The 25,831-nt window shown below is 41.6% G+C and overlaps 1 protein-coding gene across 5 annotated transcripts in view; it reads left to right on the top strand.

The window, feature by feature from the left end:
- The window catches only part of SHLD1 (shieldin complex subunit 1), a 94,609-nt gene that overhangs the window by 8,848 nt on the left and 59,930 nt on the right, over positions 1–25,831 (top strand). Inside the window, exon 3 of one of the 5 annotated variants that reach the window (XM_037494993.2) lies at positions 14,924–14,981. The exons of the other annotated variants lie outside the window; for them this stretch is intronic. Coding sequence (XP_037350890.1) covers positions 14,924–14,981 — 58 coding nt within the window. The remainder of the gene's footprint in view (positions 1–14,923; positions 14,982–25,831) is intronic. 5 annotated transcript variants of the gene reach the window in all.

The raw sequence follows: 25,831 nt of genomic DNA, 5'->3' as shown, positions 1-25,831 counted from the left end.
AGTTCTCACACTGGTGTGCATACACTACCCCAAGGTTCTGTGTATGGTCATTTTTCTCTGTATAGCTCCATGTTAGAATGTTCTAGAAAAAGTTAGTAATTATCACTCCCCTGTATGGAGGAGTGTTCTGTGTTGCTATCAGGTTCTGTGCTGCTGGGCTCCAGAGTAAGTATTTCACAAACATTGCCCCTTGTCATTCCTACCACATACCTATGAAGTGGAAATCAGTCCCGTTTTTATAAACGAGGAGGTGGTTAGGAAACTTGCCTACTTAATAAATGGGAGAGCTGGCGTGAAGCCAAAGGTGGTGTTTTAGATCATGTTTTAATTGGAAAAAAATGCTTTTTTTCCTAACTTGGGAAATAACCAAGTGGATGATACTTCTGAGACATGGAATTGCTGGAAATAAGTTAAGGCAAATTTGCTAACTTGATAAATAGAGATTTTGGGAAGAGGTTATTTCAGGAAAGAATAATCAGTTTTTGATATTCAGACTCAAATATTTAAAACCAATTAATTTTGCTGGCCATTCTGCGATTCTATGTTATGCCATTTATCACTAAAATACTTATTAGAGTTGTTTTTAAAATGAACCAGATCACCCAGAACTTCCCAAGAACTAAGTGATGTGATGTTTTTCAAACATGATGGGATCGAACGGAAGCAGCCAGCCTGTTTCTAAACTCCGCCATACCTAATAGTTTATACTTCATCAAAATAAAAGTGCTCAGCTTTATCCATTACAAAGGAAGCTTCATTCTGGTATCACTAGCACACGTTTCCAAGCATGAAGGCTGTATTGTAAACACTCCAGAGCTGCCTTTTGTGAGAGAGATTTTATAAAAGTAAGTTACGGAAAGTTTGTCACTATTAATATGCATGACCAGACAATGAACTTGAATTGATCAGTCTTCATCTCGGAGGGAATTCACTGCCCGAGCAACCAGCTCTAATTTGCTGCATCTGACCATCTCCAGTATCTGAAAATTGTCTAGGGACCTGGGGTTTTCATTTACTTATGTGTCCATTTCCCTTCCCTTCACTGTATGTTCACAGCTAGTTGTGCTTCTAAGTTGTCTTCCCCACAAAAGTCTTCCTCAGACTTTTGCCCACATTTTAATCTAATTCAGATAACTCTGGAACTGTTGTTTTCTCGGACACGTGGCCTATCTTTACATTGGTCGTGTTGGTGTCTGATAACTAGGCTCTATCTCAGATTCTTAACGTATCCAGTTCTCAAGCAACCTTGCATTCTTGATTTGCTTGTTTGCTGTTGTGTACTGTTGAGAAGCTGACCTAGAGATTGGTGAATACAGTCCAAAGTTTCCAGTTGAATAATTGTCTGAGATAACTGCACTGGTCTGTACCCCCACAGGTACTCACTCACTGTTGGCTGCACTCACTTCACTCATGCTTGGTTCAAAATATCACTGACAATCTCAAGAACTGGCAGATTATGGCAGGTTGTTTACAGAGGAATGGAAGTAGAAGCATGGACATGGGGCCCTGCTTCCTCAGCTATTGGGTGAAATAGGAGCCAAGAATTGACCATTAGAATTCAGTTAGATCACTCCAGTTGTCAAAGTCTCCAGTCAAAATCCAGACATACAGTTGGCAAGACACAATGAAGGCATGAAATAGCCCACTGGTAGTGGGGCTGTCGCAGAGCACAGCCCTGTAACAGGTAATCCATAGAGAGTACTGAGAAATCCAGGCATGTGGCAGGCTGGGTGCAGGTGCTTATCTCAGTGGGTAGCAGGGTCCCACTGTCAAGGTTGGCGTTATGGTCACAATTCCAACCCCTAAAAAGGTAACAGGTAAGAGATCAGTGGCCTCAGTTTTAGGTGGCAAAAGGGACCAGTGCTCAAGTCAGGTTATAAGGACATGGATCCAGGCTGAAGCCTAACTTTTATAAAGGGTTCCCCACTCCACCTTGCAGGCTGCCTCTGGCTGTGGGCCTATCACTGGCCCTGCCTTCCAGCCAGGCTTTTTGAAGGGCTTTTCTGCATTCCTTCCATTTCATCTCATATTTGCTCCTCATTCTAAGACATGTGACCTCTGTCACCACTGCTTGCTAAAGAAGCCTGCCCTTGCTCAGGTGTCAATGATCTTCCCCAAGAGCTAACCCTAATGGACACTTCTCTGACCTTATCTTGATATCTAACTGCCAGATCACTGTTCATGCCTTGGAGGATATGTTCCTGGCAAGGGACAGGAGACTTAAGAGCACTTTCCAAGAAACTAATGGGTGGATAAAAATCAGCGAGTATAGTCAGAAAACCTCAAAAGCCATGGTCACTTCAGTCTGGATAGCTGAAGGTAGGTGAGAGACCAGGCTGTATCTGTCTAAATAACCAGACCTCTCTGCCCTGAAGTGACCAGCTAGCCATTTATCATGAAGTGCTGATGGAAAAAATAACTAAGCCAGGCACAGCATTAGGAAACTCCACCCCCTTTGCCCTTTCTGGTAGGATAGGCAAAAGATCCAGACCTTCAAAAAGGCCTTCCTGAAATACCTTTGCAACCACATTCCTCTGTTTAAGCCCCTTGGAGATGTCATTGTATACTTTCCACTTTCCTGCTAACTCCAGCAGTGCCTCTGCCACATTTTTAGGACTCTGTATAATCTGGCATTCAGGTTATTTGTTCAAAATATTTAACAACCGATACACCAATATTGCAATATTCTAGCCACTGGCAAGGCTGTAGAGACAAATGCCCCTACCAATGTCTGACTACTCATTAACGCAGATCTGCCACTCCGATTGGGCTGTTCATAGGGCCTGATTTTATGCCGAGTCAGGCCATAATGACTCAGCAGTGCTGTTCCCCTCCTTGATATGTGCCTTCTCCTCCTTTGCCAACTCTAGTCCACTCCAAAGACTGCCAAATGGACTCTGTCAGTTAGTCCCCAGAACATACTTGATGGACTTGCGCTCTCTGCCTCTTAGCTACTTGTTTCCTTTCTCTTTTTGTTGCTGGGCTTATAGGGTAAAGAGAATGCAAGTACCAAGTGAAATGGCAAATGATCTTGGCTAAGTCTCAAAAACAAGGTTGTAAAGGTTTTCTGAAGGCTCAGTCTAGTGTGTAGGACAGCTTGATAAGCGCTGGGTAGCTCCTGTGGCATATCTCATCTAGGCCCTCTGAAACCTTTACCCTGGAAGCACCCACAGTGTATTCGAATATAGGACAAAGGTTTCCTCTGAAGTAGTTGCTTAGACCTTACAATATGGAGGTGGGGAAGCTCAGCCCTTTCCTCCTACTCTAACGTCTAAGAGCAATTGTCAGGGAAACTGGTTGAATGTATACAGCAAGTTGAATGTTAAGCATAATATATCATGGTGATTAAAGGCACTAGCTGATGGGTGGCTGTAATTTTAAAACAAATAATGGTTTAATGTCCCTCTATTGTTCTTTTTGAAACAATCTGGAATCTGCTAACATTCCAATCCTCAAAGACAATTTTTTTAAAAAGATTTATTGTATTTATTTATGCATACAAGAGCTGGGGTGTAGGCCAGAGATGCAGGGGGGTGAGAGGATTCATCAGAGACAGAGTGGAGAGTGACTGAAATACACTGCTGAGGGGAGCGGTGAGGAGACAGGAGAGGTCTGCTGCACCAGGGTTAGCTCCCTGGCCAGGGATTGAACTCATGCTGCAGTAGTTGCGGATTGCTTCATAGTGATGAGACTTAACCCCAAGGAGGCCCCCTCAAAGACAATTTTATAACTTATATATTTAGGCATTTCATTCAAGTAATTTAATATTTAAGAGTTGATAAATGTCATTTTCCTTTTTGTAATTCATATGGTATCCATTTGTAATTCTAGAAATTTTATCTCCATAAGAAAGCAATTATAAGCTCTTAAGTCCAAAATCTCAAAGTAGAATTTAAATAATAAGTATAAAATTCTGAATGTGTTGTTGTTTTAAAATAGGAGTCAGGGTACATTATGGACATATAAATGAAGTTAGAGATGTTTTCTTTAGAGGTACAGTAAATGATATTCAACCTAGTGACTAATGATCCAGCACCCTCAAAGTACACCTAAGATAGAAAAAAGAGAAAAAAGGAGACAGCAACTCAGGTACCAAATTTCTGAGAAATGATAGAACAAATTTGTTACTCCCCCTCCCTACCACATTGTCAAGTTGATGGGCGTTATTTGGAAGGTGTGGGTGTACTGCATGGCGGTACATCTCTGCATTTGTTACCATTTCTTACATTGAGTTCTGTAGAGTCAATCATCTAGATTTAATTTTCAGATTCAAAATGAGGTTTTGAATTCATTTGCTATTTTTATTTTTATTTTATTTTATATATTTTTAAAGATTTATTTATTTTTATACAAGAGTTGGAGTACAGGCCCAAGGCGGGGGAGGGTGAGAGGATTCACCAGAGACAGAGCAGGGAGCAGAACAGGCAGACGACAGAAATACACTGTTGAGGGGAGCAGCGGGTGTGACAGGAGAGGTCTGCTGCGCCATGTGGGATTCTCCCCAGTCGGCGGGGATCAAACCAGCTCTGCAGAGGCTGCGGACATTCACTGTGCAGTGCTCAACCTGTTGCACCACCGGGGAGGCCCTGTTTGCTATTTTTAGAAGGCAGAAGCAATGTGTCCTATTTGTATGGCTCAGGTAGGGAGAATAAACCACAAGTGTATGATGACGATGGCACACAAGGTTAGAGATTCTGGGTCAGTGATTTTTAAATTGGGCTCCAGGCAACCTTTTAGAGCTAAAGGGTCAGGATTGGGAGGAGGTAGCGAGTTTGTGGGGTCATTGCACTCTCCATTCTTGCTCATCCATAGCAATTGATTCACATTGAAGGCTATCAGATAAGTGTTTATTGGGAGAAAGGCTGTCAGGGCCAAAAAGAGTTTGAGAACCACTAAACTCACCTCGTTATCTCATTTTTCTCAAGGGGAGGTTGAGCCCCAGGATAATACACCAATGTTATGTAGTAACCTGGAAGCTCCTATTCCTTAGGTGGCTGTCTGTACAGGTTATTTGAACTGTAACTTCTCTCTAAAAAGAAATTACAATTTTCTGTTTTTTGACTGCCAGATTATAGATAACATTAAGCAGTCATTACAGATGGTAATAGACTTAAAAGTAGAATTACTTTTAAAGGTTTAAGAATGTATTCACCCTCCGTGACAGTTTTGGTCATTCTTCACTGTTGAGTTCAAGGACACCTGCTATGGGAGAAGAGACTTGTTTACTTCTGTGTACTTTGCCTGTGGGTTCAGTTTTAAAAAGAAACCCCAACTGAGTTGAAAACAGGCTGTGATCGTGTTGAGAGCCATGCCGCGGACCAGCACAGCAGTAGACGATGAGGCTGTCTCAGGGTTGAGAGAAACGTGCAGGGTGGTCAGGGCTTCAGCGAAAGAAATGACAAACAGACACACTTCAAGAGAGTGTAAATCTGAGTAGTGCAGCAGAGCCACACCTTTCAAGTCCAGGTATACACCAGTGACACTATCTGATGTGAGAGCTGCCTCTAAGGGCTTCTCCGAGGGAACATTCATCTATGACACGACACTCAGCTGTTTTTTTAAAGTAAGAGAAGACAACTTGATTAAAGTAGTCAATCATGTAACATCCCTAGTCTCATCCACTTTTATGTAGTTGTAGGACAAAAAAGACTACACAATTTAGGTAAAACAGAGATTAAGTTTAACATTCTGTTACACTTCTCCTAGGCTACACACTTTACACACATTGTTCTTTCTGATTCCCACAACTACCTATGAGAAATAACTGCTATTATGATCTCGGTGTTACTCATGAGGAAATAGTGCCTTAAAGAGATTACGTATTAATATGTTACCCAAAGAACAGTGGAAAGTCGTGGCTGATTTCAAAGGCAGACTTTTTAAGAACTGCAATCACCCAGGTAGAAGCAAATACTCAATAGTAAGTAGTAAGGCTGGACTCTTTGCAGTTTCTTTTTTCAGTCCCTGCTACTTTCTGTTAACTCTGAGGATCTCCAAAGTGCTGTCAGCATCCTCTCAGGGGCAAACACGACTCTGGTCACATGACCAACGTTGTGCCCATTGCTCACTGAGCACCCTTCAGTCTCTTGGCTTCTGGTGGTTAAAGACGACCTGCAGACAAATTGGAGACAAGGCATTAATCGCAGTTAAGTTTTTCACGCCAGGTGGAAACATTTTATGTTAAAATCAAGGGGAGAAAACAAGTTAGGAAATTTGCTAGGATAACTTTTTCTATCAAAAAAAAAAAAAAATTTCACATCTGACTCAGAAACTCTTCCTGTTCTTGACACCACCTGGCCTTTGGAAGTTGTAAGTTGTACCCTTGGTGAGTGTCTGCCCTTTACCAGCCTGCAAGCTCCCTGGAGCTTTTGATAGACTTGGGTTTTGCTAACATGTTTGAAATTATAGAAACCCAGTTCTTAAAGTGTTTTTTACTTCATTACCAGGTCCCAGATGCTTGCCTGTGGGGGGTTCATGTTTTGCTCTCTGCCTAGGCTAATCCTGCAGTGCCGGCAGCTGCTGCCTTGTAAACCTAGACCCTGATGTTTGAGTAGCAAGAAAGTATTCAGTGTCTTTCACGTAGTCGGTGCTCAGAAAAGGCTGGTTGAATGAATAAATGAAAAACTCACATGAGTGAAATTTGATAAGATTTGAAAATAGATATAAAATGTTACAGTACTTTGATAACCAGGTTGTATAACTTTGTAAGATCAGCTATGACTGATCTTATCTGTTTTCTTGGGTGAGAAAATTTCTAAGTTGAATAGCATACACACTTTACATGATCCCTGCAGATTTGCTTAACTCTCAGTTGATAAATCTTCAGACTAGTCCAAACTAGTCTTTCTGTTAGGGGGAAAAGGATGTCCCAAAGCTAATTCCATACAGGCTTTGTGGACTCCACCCCTACCCCAGGTCAAAGCCAAAGACACTGGGAACTCCAAATCCCATCACCACCAAAGGGAAGGTGGCTGGGACCTGAGGGTGGGGTTAAGCAGCCAGGTGGATATAAAAGGCAGACACGTGGGCTTTGGGGGGCTCCCCCATTTTGGCTCTCCACCAGCTAGCAGCGTCCGGCCAGCTCTGAGAGTGACTTTGGGTTTCCAGGTTGTCGGATCAGGTAGGACGCATTAAAAACTTTATTTCCCTATTTTCTCCCTGAGTTGTACATTTTCCTTATTTCCTTTTCTCTTGTAAATAAACCTTTTATTAACCCTTTTGTGTGTGTCTGTAGTAGAGTATTCATAAGTCCCTTTAAAGCGCGTGGGTGAGGACCCACAGCCAGGAACCCGTTTAATATCGGGGTTGCTCTATAACATTTCTATAGTGTCTCAGCATTTTTCCTTGATAAGAAAACAGCATGAAAATGAGCATCTATACGAAGACCTACCACTGGGAGCAGAAACTAATTACTAAATTTTCCCTCCTGAAGAAAGTAAAATTATGTCAGCAAATATTTTTAATTGCAAGAGATTCTAATTATAATGCATGTGGTTATGCCTTTAAGGAAACACCTACAAACTGCTTTTTAAAGTTGTTTTCTTGAGGGGGGGGCGGAGCAACATGGCTGCGAGGAGACGCTGCGAGTAAGATCTCCCATTAAAAAAAGTGAATAGGGAGGAAAAGCGGCAGGTCCCAGTGAGAACTGGGACACGGAAGATAAACGGGTGACGCCAGCGAACTGCCCGAAGAAGAAAGTGGCCATAAAAGAGGACTAGAAGGGAGGGAAGCGCAGAACCCTGCTCCCCTCCCCCGCCCACAGAGGCGGCACTCTCCGACCGACCGGCAGAGAGGAGGAAACAACAAACCAAAACAACCAACAAGAACAAACGACGCAGCAAGCGGGACTGTGAGCGGAAAGGAACTATTGCAGCCACCACACCCCGTGAACGGGAGCTGAGGCGAACCCTGAAGGATCCGCCGCGGCGGCGAGCGAACGGCTCCGGGCGCCATTAGAGAAGAACAAAGACCCCGGGAGACGCGCACACAGCCCGGGCTGCCGGTAAGCCTGCGCGGGAAACGCGGCGCGCCTGGCGCGCTTGAAAAGCAAGTGCAGACCGGGATCGCGGCTGCCCAGGTCCCCGCGCCTGCGACCTAGGCTTGCGGGGAGACGACCTAGGCTTGCGGGGAGACGCACGGAGGTCCTCACTGAGGTGAAGGTCCCTCCCTGAGTAAGCAGGAACCAGGCGCCCAGGCACTGGAGCCGGGTGCAAAAGGCGCCATTCCCGCGCCACTGAACTGGGCTACAGCCCGCGTCCTGGACCTGAGGGCTTTGAACTGAGACCCAGGGCACGAAAATTCGGGGCGTGGTTTCTCCACGACGGTGGGGCACAAGGCAGACACAGCACCCCAAAGCTGTTGAGGTGTACCCTACCATTCCCGCTCTGTTCTCTGTCCCACGGGGTGGGGGGAGGCAAAAAACAGCCCCCAAGGACAATAGGAGAGATCTCTGGCGCCACCTAGCGACCAGGAAAAAAAAAAGTCACTAACACCCTATAAAACAGGACATTTCTTAAGTCTGCTTGAAAAGGGCAGAAGGTTTCTGGAGGACCCAGTGGCCAGCCGGGAAGTTATTCCACGCCAGGCCCCTTCCGACCAGCAGTCTGAGCCCACAGAGGGAGCAGGCACCCACGTCCGGGGCAGACCGGGGGCGCAGAAGAGTGTGCCTGAAACCGGAGGCGCAGGGACTGCACCCCGCTTCGCCATTTGAGAACAGGGACATTTCTTCAGTAAAAACTGCCTAAAACCAGCAGAAAGCTCCCCCAGAAGACAGAGATGGCTCCTGGAAGAGCCAGAGGGGAGCGGAGAAGTTCACCCAAGATGTCAGTCAGTCCGAGCAACACAGTGTCCCAACGCATACGACAAATTAGAAAACAGACAGTAGGGAGTAGAAGAACCACACGCAACCTAACAACTCCTCAGGAAAGAAGCACACCACAAAAAGAAAACCACTCCCAGATTGCAACGACAGCAACTTGGAAGAACTTCTGAGCCTTCCAGAAAGAGAATTTAAAATTGCCATGATTAAAAAAGTGATAGATCAGAAGAAGGAAATTGAGTCCCTAAAGAGGGAAGTAAGAGAAATGCAGGAGATCAAAGAATTAATGGAGGAACTAAAGAACTCTGGGAAAAGCAATGAAAGCAGAATAGATGAAATGGAAGAACGAATAAGTAATCTTGAAGACACAGAAATAAAAAGAACCAAAACAGAAAAGGAAAGAGAAGTACGAAGGAAAAAGAATGAAGAAAGACTTCGGGAACTATCTGACTCCATGAGGAAAGGAAATATAAGAGTTATAGGAATTCCAGAAGGAGAGGAGAGAGATGTAGGAACAGAGAAAATATTCATGGATATAATTGAAGAGAACTTCCCAAATGAGAAGAAGGAGCTGAAAATTGATATACAAGAAGCAAGAAGAACACCAAACTTCCACGACGAAAGGAAAAACACAGCAAGACACATAATAGTAAAGCTCCCAAGAATCCAGGACAAGGAAAAAATAATGAAGCTGACAAGAGGGAAGAAACAGATAACATTCAAAGGAAAACCAATCAGGCTGACATCAGACTTCTCTGAAGAAACACTACGGGCAAGGAGAGAGTGGAGGGACATAGTCAACAGACTCCAAGAAAACAGATGCCAACCAAGAATACTCTATCCCGCAAAGCTCTCTTTCCTCCATGAAGAAAGAATATGGACCTTCCCAGACAAAGAGAAACTCCGGAATTTCATTGCGACTAAACCCCCACTCCAAAAAATACTACAAGGAATCCTAAAGCCAGAACCTCAGAGGGACGAATAACAACGAAAGAAGATCAAAAAAAAAAAAAAAGTTATTAAAAGAATAAATAAATAAAATCAAAGGAAAGACAAACATAATGGCAAATACAGATGCTAACATATCAATATTAACTCTAAATGTAAATGGACTAAACTCTTCAATAAAAAGACACAGAGTTGCAGCCTGGATTAAGAAACAAAACCCAACCTTTTGCTGTCTCCAGGAAACACATTTAGCTACAAAAGATAAAAATAGGCTCAAAGTCAAAGGATGGAAAACAATCCTACAAGCAAATGGGCCAAAAAAGAAAGCAGGAACAGCTATACTTATATCAGATAAAACAGACTTCAAACTCAAAAAAATAAAAAGAGACCCCAATGGTCACTACATTATGATTAAGGGGACAATACTTCAAGAAGAAATAACACTCATTAACATATACTCACCAAACGAAAGAGCACCAAAATATATCAGACAACTGTTGTCCTCTCTGAAAACAGACATCAGAGAAAACACATATGTAGTGGGAGACTTCAACACACCACTATCAACAATGGATAGATCAACAAGACAAAAAATAAGTAAAGAAACTAAAGCTCTAAATAAGGACCTAGAGCATTTGGGCTTAACAGACATCTATAGAACACTAAACCAAAAAAAAACGGAGTACACATTTTTCTCAAGCGCACACGGATCATTCTCCAGGATCGATCACATACTGGGGCACAAGACAAACATCAACAGATACACCAAGATTGAAATCATACCAACCATCTTTTCTGACCACGAAGGCATCAAACTAGAAATAAATCATAAAAAGAAGGCAAGGAACTATCCTACCTCATGGAGATTAAAAGCCACACTACTGGAAGACCACTGGACTAACGAGGAGATCAAAGAAGAAATTAAAAAATTCTTTGAATTGAATGACAAGGAGGACACCAATATCCTAAATGTATGGGATGCAGCAAAAGCAGTAATAAGAGGAAAATATATAGCAATAGAAGCTCACATCAAAAAACAAGAAAGAACTCAAAGAAACAACCTAATCTCGAAGCTCAAAGATCTAGAAAAAGAACAACAAAAAAACCCCAGAACCAGTAGAAGAAAAGAAATAATAAATACCAAAGCAGAAATAAATGAAATTGAAACTAAAAAAACAATCCAAAAGATCAATGAAACCAAGAGCTGGTTCTTTGAAAAAATAAATAAAATAGACAAACCCCTAGCCAGGCTCACAAAGGAAAAAGGGAGAAAGCACAAATACACAGAATCATAATGAAAGAGGAGAAATCACAACGGACACAGCAGAAATCAAAAGAATAATCAGTAACTACTATGAACAGTTATATGGAAACAAGTTCAACAATCTAGAGGAGATGGACAAATTCCTACAACTCTACAATCACCCAAAGCTAGATAAAGAAGAAATAGAACACCTAAACAGACCAATTACAAGCAGCGAAATTGAAATGGTAATTAAAAACCTCCCCAAAAACAAAAGCCCAGGACCTGATGGATTTACAAATGAATTCTACCAAACATTCAGAGACGAATTAGTGCCTATCCTTCACAAACTCTTCCAAAAATTGAGAAGGAAGGGACAATACCAAACACGTTCTATGAAGCCAATATTACACTAATACAAAACCGAATAAGGACAACACAAAAAAGGAAAACTATAGGCCAATCTCCCTAATGAACACTGATGCAAAAATCCTCAATAAAATTTTAGCTATCAGAATCCAACAATGTATCCATAAGATAATTCACCACGACCAAGTTGGATTCATTCCAGGGGCACAAGGATGGTTTAACATCCGAAAATCAATCAACGTTATCCAACACATCAACAAAAAGAAATAAAAACCATATGATAATATCAATAGATGCTGAGAAAGCTTTCGACAAAGTGCAACACCCATTCATGATAAAAGCCCTTGAAATTCTTGGGATACAAGGAACATACCTCAACATCATAAAGGCCATCTATGACAAGCCAACAGCCAGTATCATTCTCAATGGTGAAAAGCTGAAAGCAATTCCATTAAGATCTGGAACAAGACAAGGATGTCCACTCTCACCACTGCTTTTCAATATAATACTGGAAGTCCTAGCCAGAGCAATAAGACAAGAGAAAGACATCCAAGGAATCCAAATAGGAAAAGAAGAAGTCAAACTATCACTATTTGCAGATGATATGATAATATACATAGAGAACCCCAAAATCTCCACAGAAAAACTAATTCAACTCATCAATCAATTCAGTAAAGTGGCAGGATACAAAATCAACACGCAAAAGTCAGTAGCCTTCCTATACACAAACAATAAATCTGAAGAAGAAGAAATCAAAAAAACCACCCCTTTTATTATCGAAACAAAAAAAATCAAATATTTGGGAATAAATCTAACAAAAGAGGTATAGGACCTATACAAAGAAAACTATAAAACACTGTTAAAGAAATAGAAGAAGACACAAAGAAATGGAAAGACATCCCCTGCTCATGGATTGGAAGAATAAACATTATTAAAATGGCCATCCTACCAAAAGCAATATACAGATTCAATGCTATTCCAATCAAAATCTCAATGGCATTCTTCAAAGAAATAGAACAATTATTGATGAAATTCATATGGAATCACCAAAAACCCCGAATAGCCAAAGCTCTACTGAAAAAAAAAGAAGGGAATGGAGGCATCACACTCCCAGACTTCAAACTCTACTACAAAGCCATAATCATCAAAACTGCATGGTATTGGAACAAGAACAGACATACAGACCAATGGAATCGAATAGAAAATCCAGAAATAAACCCACAGATTTATGGTCAACTAATCTTTGACAAAGGAGCAAAGACTATGCATTGGAGCAAAGAAAGTTTGTTCAATAAATGGTGCTGGGAAAACTGGGTCACTACATGCAAAAGAATGAAGCTTGACCACTACCTCACACCATACACAAAAATCAACTCAAAATGGATTAAAGAACTAGACATAAGACCTGAAACCATAAAATACATAGAAGGAAATATAGGCGAAACACTACGGGATTTGCACATCAAAGACATCTTTACAGACACATCACCCAAAGCAGTGATAGTGAAGAGAAAGATAAACAGCTGGGACTACATCAAATTAAAGAGCTTCTGCACAGCAAAAGAGACAATAACAAAAACAAAGAGAACCCACCAACTGGGAGAACATTTTTGCACCCAACACTAATGATAAAGGACTGATCACAAAAATCTGCAAAGAGCTGATGAGACTCAGCAACAACAAAGAAAATAATCCAGTCAAAAAATGGGCAGAAGAGCTAAAAAGAAACTTCTCTGAAGAGGAAATGCAAATGGCCAACAGACATATGAAAAAATGTTCAACATCACTTGTAATCAGGGAAATGCAAATCAAAACTACCATGAGATACCATCTCACACCAGTGAGAATGGCACATATTAAAAAAACTAGCAACAACAAATGTTGGCGAGGATGTGGAGAAAAAGGAACTCTTGTGCACTGTTGGTGGGAGTGCAAACTGGTCCAACCACTATGGAGAGCTGTGTGGAGATTTCTGGACCTACTAAACATAGAGCTTCCATATGATCCAGCAATTCCACTCCTAGGTATTTACCCAAAGGACACAGAAACATCAATTCCAAAGAGCACCTGCACTCCTATGTTTATAGCAGCACTGTTTACAATAGCTAAGCTTTGGAAACAACCCAAATGCCCAAAAATAGATGACTGGATCAAGAAGATGTGGTACATATATACCATGGAATATTACTCAGCATTCAAAAAAGATAAACACATGCAATTTGCAGCAACATGGATGGCACTGGAAGGGATCATGCTCAGCGAAATAAGCCAAAAAGAAAAAGAAAAATACCGGATGGTCTCACTCATAGCAGGAATCTAGAAAACTTAAATAAGGGACCAGGAAAATGAATATAAGAAAGTGAAAATCAAAATCAACAAAAAACTATGAACCAGAGACACTTTTTGGGGGGGGGGGGCGGGAGGGGAAGGATTGGGGTCAGCATGGGGCGTTTGCAATTGTATGGGGGAATATAAAAATAAAATTTAATATTTAAAAAAAAAAAATAAATAAAGTTGTTTTCTTAAGCAAACTGTATTCTCACTACATTTTATAGCATATAAATAAATAATACAATTGAGTGGAAATAATACAAACAATACAATTTGTATTATACAAATTGTATAATAATACAATTATAAAATAATACAATTGAGTGGAAATTTTGAATAAATTCTAAAAACAAACAACTGAAGGCATTTCAGTTGTTAGGTCCAGAATTTTATTTACAAAGAATTCTTGGAATGTTAGTCACAATATAAATAAAAAGACAAAGAAGTTACCCACAAGCCAGTGCCATTTTGGAAGCAGGATTTGGGGAGAAGGGGTTAAAATAACAGCCTGTAGTTTTAGCCAGTAATAACTAAGTTACTGCTCTGGGTAGAGGTTGGGGATGTGCCTGACCAGCTCATGCCGTGGCAGTGTTTGAATCTACTGCCCTCTAGTGACTACTTTTTACAAATTCCTGAGCCTTAGGATTTAAATTAACCAGATGTGTCTAATCTTTCACAATTCACTCTTTGGAGAATTTTGTACAGCCAAGATAAAACTTAAAGTTGTTAGAAATTGTTTTTTTCATTTGAAATCCGAGAAGCTAATTTGTTTTAAGGCCACCAATGTTAGGTTTAGTTATGCATGTGTTTTATATAATTTTCAGACACCTTTTCATTTATCTTGTTTGATTGATAGCAGATTAGAATACAAACATAAAGAATATGTTTGTATTCTGATTTTTCTTCGGACAGTTGCCAAGTAAAAGTTATACTTTTTCTGCAAAGATAAGACTGAAGGGTTTAAAGATGTCTTATTTGCTGAAATTATGGTAGCATTATAGAGCAATAAATTTTTTTTTTTAATTTTTGGAACTTCTGATCTGACAAAATGGCATAGCTATTTTCCCCTGCAAAGTGCAACTATAAACCGTGGAAACATAGGAAGCAACCAAAGGAGAACATTGAGCTGTGGTAATAATAGGGTGAATAGTTTGGGACCCCAGAGCTGAAGGAACAACATAGAGTTAGGGTGTCTTCTGTCTTTCCATCCACAGAAGATGCACCAGGAACTTGTGCACCCAAACTACTGCCTAGCAACAAGAATGGGTCTAGGTAAGTGCATTTCCCCCTAGGAATCACCAGTTGTCCATCCAACATCTCCAGGCAAGCCCAGCCTCCAGGAAGGGGTATAGAAGACCCCTAGAAATAAGTAGATTGGGAGGTTCTCTCCTTCCCTGGCCAAAGCCTCCCCTTGCATGCTAAGCCAGTCCTGGATGCCCAGGTGTCACAGCAAGGGGAGTCTGTAGCACAAGTGATCTGGCTCAGGAAGCCCCTTTGTTTCCATCAGCTTGAGACTCTTCTCCCCCACTCATATTCAGTAGGGCAGCTAGGGACCAGATAGGGGGTGCTGAAAAAGGGAATCTTACCACAACAAGCAACCCTACCTAGGAAGCCCCTTCCTCTCAGAGAACCTGAGCTCTTGCCTCCACCAAGAGAAACACCCTGAGGGCCAGTCCTCCCTTCAGACAGCACTAGCAGGGACCTGTGGGAGCCACAGCAGCACCAGATATACTAAAACAAACAGCACAGGCAGTGAAAAGTAAACTGTCATTGGAACCACAGTCCACGAAAGTAGGCCAGGGCCTTTGTGCCAACCTGAAACAGGGTGACTGCATGCTGTAATAAAGAATTTGATAGAACCAAACATAATATTCTAATATACTCGATAAAGTGCCAAGGATACAACCAGAGATCACCTGTCTCGATACCAAGAACTGAACATCACATCTGAATGAATAGAGTCCCAGATGCCAACACTGAGATGAAGTAAACATTAGAACTATCCGACAGGATTTTAAAGTAAAATGCTTTCAACAGTCAACTACAAGTTCTCTTATACCAAATGAAAAAATAAAAAATATTTTAAAAAAAGTTATTAAACAACTGGAAGCAGCTGAAATGAAAAATACAACAGCCCAAATCGATATTGATATCTTGGAACTCACCAAATTAAAACTTTTTCTGAGGAGACAAGCTATACACTGGGAGAAAATATTTGCTCTGACAAAGGACTAGTATGCAGAGGACATAAGGAACTGCCAAAACTCAACAGGGGCAAAAAAAAAAAAAAAAAATCAAGTAGAAAATGCAAAAGACATGAAGAGGAAGTAACATGGCATTTTCCCATGTGGTCGATTGTCAGTCCACAGTTGCAGGGTGAGTTACAACTTGAGTGGTAAATTGAAGCATACCTCTTTCTCCCCCTTTTAGACTGTAAATCTTCATATCACTTTTTAAATATTAATTCAACCTTCAACAGGCATGAGAAGTTGAAGTTGTCTGCAACTAGCCACAAAACTAAGAATTATCGAGTGTCTTTCAGCTTAAGACTGGAGAAGAAAAACAAAAACTGAACTCTGGATCCTATTTTTTGTTCAAAGTAATGGCAGGAAGTTCTCTTTCATTTGACTACAGAGGATGCTATTTAAAACAATTATAAACTACCCTCTTTTTTTTTTTTTAAAGATTTATTTATAAATAAATAAATCTGTGTACAGTCAGAAACGCCAGAGGGTGAGAGAATTCACCAGAGCCAGAGAGTGGAGCAGAACAAGCAGACTGATGAAATACACTGCTGAGGGGAGCAGCGGGTGGCAGGAGAGGTCTGCGCACCATGTGGGACCCTCCCTGGAGGCCAGGGATCGAACCTGTGCTACAGAAGCTGCAGGCAGCTTCGCAGCCCAGCGCGCAACCGCTGTGCCACTGGGGAGGCCCTAAACTACTGTCTTTTTGAGGAAACAAGAGGAAAATGGAAAGAAAGAGGGAAGGAAAGAGGGTGGAAGGAAAGAAGGAGGGCTAAGTGTGCTTATCTTCCAAGACTATTTCAAGGACTAAGGCTAATGTGTGCAAAGTGCCCAGTACAGCTCTCACACACATTAGACAAGCTATTAATAGTATCTGCCAAGGTGATGATTATGTAAAGTTTTATGTTCTAGCAATAGTATTTGACTAAAGGCATATCTACATTTGTTTAATAAGTCATATTATAATGGCTTTGCCACTCACGAATGGCTATCCAATCACTGGTTTCAGTGACATCTGTGGCATAGTCAGAAATTACACACCCCTCGTCCCATGATCCTAGATTCCTCCACTGTCATAGGCCTCTCCACTCGTGATTTCCTTGAACTGTATGCCTGGTACACATGTGCATATGATCCTCTGTTCTCTGTCATCAACAACAGTTGTATCTGAGGTCTTGTATTGTAATCTGTTGCTGCCTAACTCCTCCAAAACTTAGTGGTTTGAAACATCGTATCAAGGGTTGACTTGGTTCAGCTGGGTTGTTGTTATGCTCCTTGTGATGTTGGTTGAGGCTACAGTCACCTGGAAGCTTGAATGGTCGGATTGGTCAAGATGACTTGTTTGTATCACTGAGAGTGATTGCTAGCCATCGGCTGGTAACTCAGCTGGGCTGTCAACTGTAGCACCTACATGTGATCCCTCCATGTCCACATACTTGGGCTTTGTACAGCCTGGCGACTTAATTCTTAGAGAAGCCCAGGTGTGAGACTCCTTAGAGAAGAAAAGCAGAAACAGGTAGTCCTCTTAAAGGCCAGCCTCACTGTTATATATATATATATATTTTTTAAAGATTTATTTTATTTATTTATGCATACAAGAACTGGAGTGTAGGCCAGAGGTACAGGGATGAAAGGATTCACCAGAGATAGCGTGGGGAGCAGAACAGGCAGATCTACTGAAATACACTGCTGAGGAGAGCAGCGGGCGAGACAGGAGAGGTCTGCTGTGCCATGTGGGTTAACTCACTGGCTGGGGATCGAACTCATGCTACAGTGACTGCCCATGGCTTCAAGGTGCTAAGACATAACCCCTTGTGCCATCAGGGAGGCCCACTGCTGTTATATTCTACTGATCAAAATAGTCATAAGGCAGCTTAGAGTCAAAGGGGAAGGAATCGATGCCACTCCTGCTCAGGGTCCTCCTCCCTACACTGTGTTTTAGAAAGTGCCTCATTAACTTACATAGTGACCCTGCCTTGGTTTTCTTCTTTGTGAAGTGGGAATAGTCCCTTCCCCTCCCACCCTTTCTCCCCACCACCATTTCCCAGGGATTTTGATTTTTTTCCCCTTCACTCTATTATTATTTTATGCTACCTTGTCAACTTTCATGTGTCCTTAAAGCCACCTTCAGTCCTTGATGAAAAAGGCGGGGGTATGTAGGGTAAATGAAGATTGCTCAGGCTTTTACGCCATTGGCCTCTGTGGCTATCACCTGTGGCTTTGAATGCAGGAGGCGCCTGGGTACGCATGCCTGATGCTGTGGGTATGCATAAGTGGGCACACCCGAGCCGAGAGCCTGAGTGTATATGGGAGCGGCAGAGGACAGAGTGTGGCAGTGGAGGGTGTGGCAGCAAGATGGCGGAGCCATGGCTGCTAGAAGAAGAGACTGCAAGAGAGCCCAGAGAACCCCCACTGCAAATCGTGTAGAGAGATCATTAAAAGCGTCAAAAAGCCATTGAGGGCCCAGGACTCTCCTTTGCCTGCTCTGCCCTACTGCCTGCCTGCACTACAGGGTATAAATAAAGGAACACATAAATAAAATGGTAGTTAGGAAACCACGGCAAGTTCAAAATGTCATGCACATATAGGATGTTTTAGTCAATAAGTGTTATAAGTGGTAGAGGTTGGAAAGTCCATTTTGTCCCTTTTTCTGTTGAATTTAGAAGTGTTCAAATCATTACAGAGGGCATGTAATATCTCTGGAAAGTAGAATAGAAAAAAAAAAAAGTTGGAACTTTCTTTGTCCTTAGAAAACATTCTGAAATATAATTAAGCAGCAGTGCTGGGAATATACTTTTAAAACATTTGGCCACAAGTTCTTAAATAAAGAATTAATGTAGAGGTCATAATTAGACTTCTCCCTCTCAGGAAGTGCTCACTGTAAAAGTCACACCGAAAAACGATTACAAAAGTGAATGTAAAGTCACCATCAAATAGTAAGATTGATTGTTGACATTTTGGGGTGTTTACTTAGCTTTATCCCATGTAATCTTTCAGTAAGCAAAGGGAGAGATACTGGCTTAATCCCTATCTTAGAGAAGGAAAACAGGCCCAGCTGGGTTATGTAGCTGGGGCAGTGGTGGAACGAGGTGGTGTAACTTAGCGTGTTATAGTGGCCGCCATATGCTTAACCAGCTGACTTAACCAGCTGACTCCTACAAGCCACACCTTGTAATGCGAAAGTACTTCTCCAGGTTTCTTCTGAAGGTCATATCATAGATTCTCCGTCACACATGCCACAGTGCCAGGGCCAGTGCAGGCCATTTTGAAATTGGTTTTGTTTGGTGGTGACTCCCATCTGACTTGATGTCTGGCCATGGCCTAACCTTCTCGCTGTTCTGGGCTCATTCTCACCCTCAGCATATAGTCAGTGAGCCCCAAAACACAACTCAGCCAGGTCTCTACTTCAAAATTATATCCTCAAAGGCTTGAAAACATTTGTTCTGCTAGTTTTATTGTAGATCCCTTTGAGAATCTGGTAGAAAGAATGAAAGCTTTCCCCATAAGAAAAAATGAACTTCAAATGGGGTGTGTGGTTTCGGGGGAAGCATGGTCTTGAATTTAACATTTGAAGAAATAAAACAAGAGTGATGATGAGGTGATGATGGGCTGGTTATTTGGGTGTTGGGAACTTGTCTCCTGACTTCATCAAGAGGACACTGTCAACCACTATGGCTGGATCACCAAGATGAGTGCAAATACGAGTGTAGTAGAAGGAGAAAAATGATGTCGTTTACACTCCATCTTCTGTGTGTTTTTACATGGCTTTATGGTCCCTGCTGGTTTCAGGATCCTAGTGCTGTCCCAGGAGTTGTTGAGGTTACTGGCTCTGGATGGAGATTCAGTATCAACCATGTCCCTGCAGAATGATGATGGCAGAGTTGGCTTTTTTTTTTTTTTCTCAGAGTTGGCTTTTGTCATCATCTGACCTGCCCATGCTATACTCATCAGCTAAGGTAACCATTACCTGTATTTTCTGCCTTAAATTCCCATTTATTCATGAACATTCTGGCTTAGAAATTATTTGGCAAGCAAATATGTGCCAGAATAGTGCCCCCTGCTTTTAGCGGAAGCCCTCCCGCTCCCATCCCCCTTAACCCCCCCAGGACAGGCCTCTCCACAGTCGGCCTTTGCCTGTGCCCTCTCCTATGCTGAGGTGAGTGAGAGCAGCTCTGGCCTCATTTGATAGTGTTTGAGTTGTGATTGATAGTTGGCACAATGGTATCACTTGGTTTTTAAAACAGAATCTGGAAATACAATATAAACTAAATTTTCACTGTTCCCACCCCGTTACTCAAGCAATTATCAAGTTTTGTTTCTGTGGAATGTGCTTAATTTAATAGGCCACAAAACCTATAATTTCTTCAACATTATTGGAAAAGAGGTACTCCTTAGATTTCCTTTTTGAAGACATCACCTTTCTTTGTGAGGTTTGAGGATCAATGCTTCTTAGAAGTCCTTAGTGGTTCCAGGCAATGAACTGCAGAAAATAAATTCAAAGTATATATTTATTCCTGTTGTAGACTTATTACTACTAGTCTTTGGGTAGAGGTCCACACTTCAGTCTGTGTATGATAGTTATGATACTTGTGATAAAGGTACTAATTAGCTAGGCTTTTCTTTTAAAAAATTTTTTAGGGGGTACCTGGTGGCACAAGAGGTTAAGCGCCGCACTATAAAGCAATCCGCAGCCTCTGTAGCACGAGTTTGATCCCCGGCCAGCTAGGGAGCAACCCAGATGGTGCAGCAGCCCTCTCCTGACTCGCCCGCTGCTTCGCTCAGCAGTGTACTTCGGTCAATCTGCCTGTTCTGTTCCCCACTCTGTCTCTGGTGAATGCTCTCAACTGCCACATCTCTGGCCTGCACCCTAGCTCTTGTATGCATAAAATAAATAAATCTTAAAAAAAAAATTTTTTAAGTAGCAGAGAAAGTTGTAAAATGAAATGCAGAAATCTCTAATGCTTTTCCCTAGAGGTAATCATTATAAATAACTTTTGTGTATATTGCCAGATATTTTCAATGTTGTTGTAACATACACATGCACACATAAATACATACACACATAATATTACATACATACAAACAACACACACTATGTTTTAGATACACAAGTGAAATAAAACCTTTTTATTTATTTATTTAAATTTATTTATGCATGCAAGAACTGGGGTGTAGGCCAGAGGTGCAGGTGGGTGAGAGGATTTACCAGAGACAGAGTGGGTATCAGAACAGGTGGATCTACTGAAATACACTGATGAGGGGAGCAGCAGGCAAGACAGGAGAGGTCTGCTGTACCATGTGGATTAGCTACCTGGCCAGGGATTGAACTCAAGCAGCAGTGACCGGTGATAGCTTGATAGCGCTGATAATTTAACCACTGCGCCACCAGGGAGACTTGAAATTTTACCTTTTGTACTGCTTTGTCTCTTGCTCTTTTCACTTAATGCTTTATCAAGGTATCTTTCCATATTAGTACATATATATCATATTTTTAGTGGCTGCATAGATTTCCATTGTACAGTTGGACCATAACTTATTTAACACAACATCTGTGGACAATGTTTAGGTTGTCCCTATTCTGATCCATTTTGTAGTGGATCTCCTTGTGTGCATCTTATCCAGTGAATGAATGTTCTCATTGGTTGAATCATATCTTGAAAACTAAATTGCTGTATCTTAAATACTAGTGATTTAGTAGATTTTAGAAGAGAATATTGTAATGAAACTTAAATACTAAGTAACAAAATATCTCCTTACGAATGTACAAGAAGTATATTCACAGAGGATGCAAGCATTAGAGAAGCCAGTTTAGTTAGGTTAATATTATTTGCTAGGAGTTAGTTCATGGTGAAATATTTGCTTTAAAACATCAAATTAATACACCATAAAAGAGGCATTTTTAATGAGTTATCATAGTGGCAGATACAGAAGTATGGCATGTACATATTAGAATGCCCTTCTACCAGTGAAACTAAAAAAGTAGTTTCTCATAAGAGGAGGTGAGAAATGTTGAGGGTGGATTTTCTTTCTAAAACTGTTTATAAATGATTAAAATGACAGCTTTTAGAAAAAAAATCACTGAAGAATTGATATGACTAAATTGCCGAAAGAATCTGAAAGTACACATTTGCACAAAAGTCGGCAACCCATTTTAATTCCATGAAGTGAGTACTAACTTCTGTTTAGACTAAATCTTGATAGCATGAACTGAGTTCATAGTTAAGTCCCTGTTTCTCTTTATGGAAACAGGTATCTGATGAGTGGTGATGGGGTAGGTAGGGAGAGCTCTGTCTCTCATGAGGTGGCCTTGGTGCCACAGTCCAGATTGCCCCCAAAGGGACTGCCACTTTGCTACCAAGAAGCCTAGTGAAGTTGACCCTCAGCAACAAGACAAGGTTTTTTCTATAGCCCAGGACAAGGTTTCTTCTAACTACTTTGACCTTATGTCTTATAACAGCTGCCTCCATAAATAAATATGCAGATAACTCACATATTTATTCTACACCAATGGTGCTCAATGAGGAGTGATTTTGCCCCCTAGGGGACATCTGACAGTGTGTGGGGAGATCAGGAATGCCTCCAAATATCCCAGAAGGCACAGAACAACCTCCCACCCCCAGTTCAAGGTCATGAAACCCTGCTCTACACAGTGATTTCACAGACAAATGTCTCGTTATTTCAAGGCCTGGCACATCTTGTGTACTCTATGCTGCATTTTTGCCCTAATTACACACAACTTAGTGTTCTGCAGAAGATTCAGAAGAATAATCCTGCTGCTGATTTCTGGAGTTCTTTCTCTGGATTGCTGCCTTCTCTGCAGGACTCAGCCTCATAAGTTCTTCACCTCAGACTCCGGTCTCTTGTCTTCTCAGTGAGGAGACTACTGTGTCCTGTCAGGTTCCCCCGCCCTACACTGTGGTCCAGGAAGTACCTAGAGGCAGACAGCAATTGTAGTTACATCTTACTTGTTTCCCTTCTTTCAGGGATCAAAGTCCTATACAGCCTGTGTCCAGTATCTGAAAACAGTTGCTTCATTGACTCTGTCTCATTTTCAGGTTGATTATAGCAGAAGGATGAGTCTAGTAGCAGTTATGTTAGGGGGGAAAGGATGTCCTAAAACTAATTCCATGCAGGCTTTGTGGACTCCACCCCCACCCCAGACCAAAGCCAAAAGACACTGGAAACTCCAAATCCCATCACCACGAAAGGGAAGGTGGCTGGGACCTGAGGGTGGGGTTAAGCAGCCAGGTTGGTATAAAGCCAGACACGTGGGCTTTGGAGGGGATTCCCCCATTTTTGGCTCTCCACCAGCTCTGAGAGCGCCTTTGGGTTTCCAGGTCGGTGGATCGGGTAGGACGCATTAAAGACTTTATTTCCCTATTTTCTCCCTGAGTTGTACATTTTCCTTATTTCCTTTTCCCTTGTAAATAAACCTTTTATTAACTTTTTGTGTGTGCCTGTAGTGGAGTATTAATAAGTCCCTTTTAAGCGCGCGGGTGAGGACCCACAGCCAGGCAACCCGTTTTATTTTATATCGGGGTTACCCTATAACAGTTACTTTGTCATTGCCAGAGACTATTTACTTATTTCTTTTCCTATCCCACTATATTTCTTCTGGTAAGTAAAGGCAGGGATCCTGTCCCCATTTTATAGTTTAGGTGTATAGATTTGTCAAAAGTGGATGAGAGGTTTGAAATAACATACTGAAATAGTGGGATGGCAGGAACTCTAGGTCACATGACCCTGAATCACATGACCTGACCATTGCCTCACAAAACCAGACTCTGCTGCAGACCCAACACCCAGTGGGTGTTTCTGGTTGCCACTGGCAGAGACAAAAACAGTGGCGTGAAAGAGGAGAGTGAAAAAGGAAAATAGTAGAATAGGATAGGGGAGAGCTCTACCGCTGTATGTTAGGAGAGACATTTGGGACTGCTGTAGTAATGGCAAGAGCTGCTTCATCCATCCTAACAGAAATAAAAGCCACTTCTCACTGTACTGAGAGCCTTCAATCTGTCATCTCATTGATTCTTCTTTTTTTACCTAAAGAAGACACTGTTATCCCTACTTTACAGATCAGGCAACTGAGGCTTAGAACAGCAGGGTTGTCTGCAAAGAGACACAGCTAATATTCAGCGATGCTGAGCTAGATTTGAACCTAGATCTACAGAGTCCTAATCACTGTGGTTTCCCATCAGGGGTGGCCTCTCCTTCACTCATTTTTGTTGACTGGCCTAATATTTATCCCCTTTCACTTCATTCCACCTCTTTTGGAGTACTCTTATCTTCTTCTGACTCTAAAACCAATATATGCTAATTGTAGGAGGATTTGAAAATATTGAACATGAAGGGAAGAAATAATCTATACTCTTGCCTTTTTCTATTATTTCCAGTTCCAAACTTTGCTTATTGACCATAATGTACACCTTTATAGTTGCTTTGCTTTCATCACATATAGTAAGTACTCAAAGAATGCTTATTGGTTCCGTCACCATAGGAACCACATAGAATATTTAAAACACATAACTTGCTAAGAAAGTCATGCCTTTGTGTTTGTGACTAAAGAATTACTGGGCTCCAGTGGAGGCACAGTGAGGACTTGGCAGTCTTTTTCAGTGCTCCCAGTATATGCTGGGTTAAGCTGCATGGCCCTTGTAGCTCCATACTTTTCCCATAGGCAGTTAACTAATTCTCTTTGATTCATTGACAGGCCTTCAGAGGAAAGCACTTTCAATGCATTCATCAGAATCTCAATGAGCACCTACTGTGTGCCGGGCTCAGTGCTAGCTCTTGGGAATAACATGCACTAGACACAATCACTGCTATCCTGAAATTTACCATCCAGTGATAGAAATCCCAAGAAAGCCTGGGAAGTATTAACATAGAAGACATTCTCCCACAGGGACAGATGCTCAGAGTTGTTTGTCATGAGATGGGTTAAAAAAAGAATAGTTTCCAAGATCAGGTAACATTCATAAAATACAGAAGGGGAAATGTTACCTCAGGCTGATAATAAATGATGGCTTAGGTACTGCCATACTGTCTCGCAGGAGGGAAGTTTGATTTATGTCGCCTTTGGTCTGGTCTTCTTTTCATCTCCAGGTTTGATATATAAACTTTAATCTGGGCTTTTGATTTGCAGTGTTTGGAGAAAGAGATCAGGGATGACAAAACCAGCCAGACCGTAGCTCAGACACGGGTGTGTTGTCCTAGATCTGGAGCTGTCTGGAGCTACACAAAGATTTCATACCACTCAGGGAGAGTCAGCTGGGAGGGCAACTCCCCTAAAACCCCATAAAATAGTTTCCTAATTTTTCTTTGACACACACGGTTTGCTTGGGTATTGGATGTTATGGCAGCAATTTGTAGTCTTTTGAAAAATCCTTCAGTATCAGAGTTGTGTCAGTGGAGAAAATTAAAATCATGCATTCTTAATCAGAAATATATTAAATGAGCGACTTTCAAAGTTATGTGAAAGTCCATGACCAATGTTTTTTTCACCTCTGAAATAAAGTTTTGCTAACACTTTATTATAGCATACAGGATATGAGGGGTAAGGAGAGTATTTATCTGTTGGGAGCAGTAACATATTTATCACTAGAACAACAAGCATTTATTATCTCAGTTTCAGGGGGTGGGGATCAGAGTAGGTGCTGGCTTAGGGTCTTATGAGGTTGCAGGCAAATGGAAACCTTGACTGGAATTATCTGATGTGCCTCCAAGCAGATTCATCATGTGGCTCTTTAGTTTTCCTCTGCCTGGGCCTCTCCAAAGCACTGCTGAGTGTCCTCAGGATATGGCAGTTGATGTACCCAAGAATGAGTCATGAGAGAGAGATCAAAATAGAAGCCCCAGTGCCTTTTATAACCTCAGCTCAGA

The sequence above is a fragment of the Talpa occidentalis genome, unplaced genomic scaffold, assembly GCF_014898055.3.
Source record: "Talpa occidentalis isolate TD23 unplaced genomic scaffold, MPIMG_talOcc4v2.1 talOcc4.10, whole genome shotgun sequence".
Classification (NCBI taxonomy): domain Eukaryota; kingdom Metazoa; phylum Chordata; class Mammalia; order Eulipotyphla; family Talpidae; genus Talpa; species Talpa occidentalis.
The sequence above is the reverse complement of the archived record's forward strand: the minus strand, read 5'-3'. Positions and strand labels throughout refer to the sequence as shown.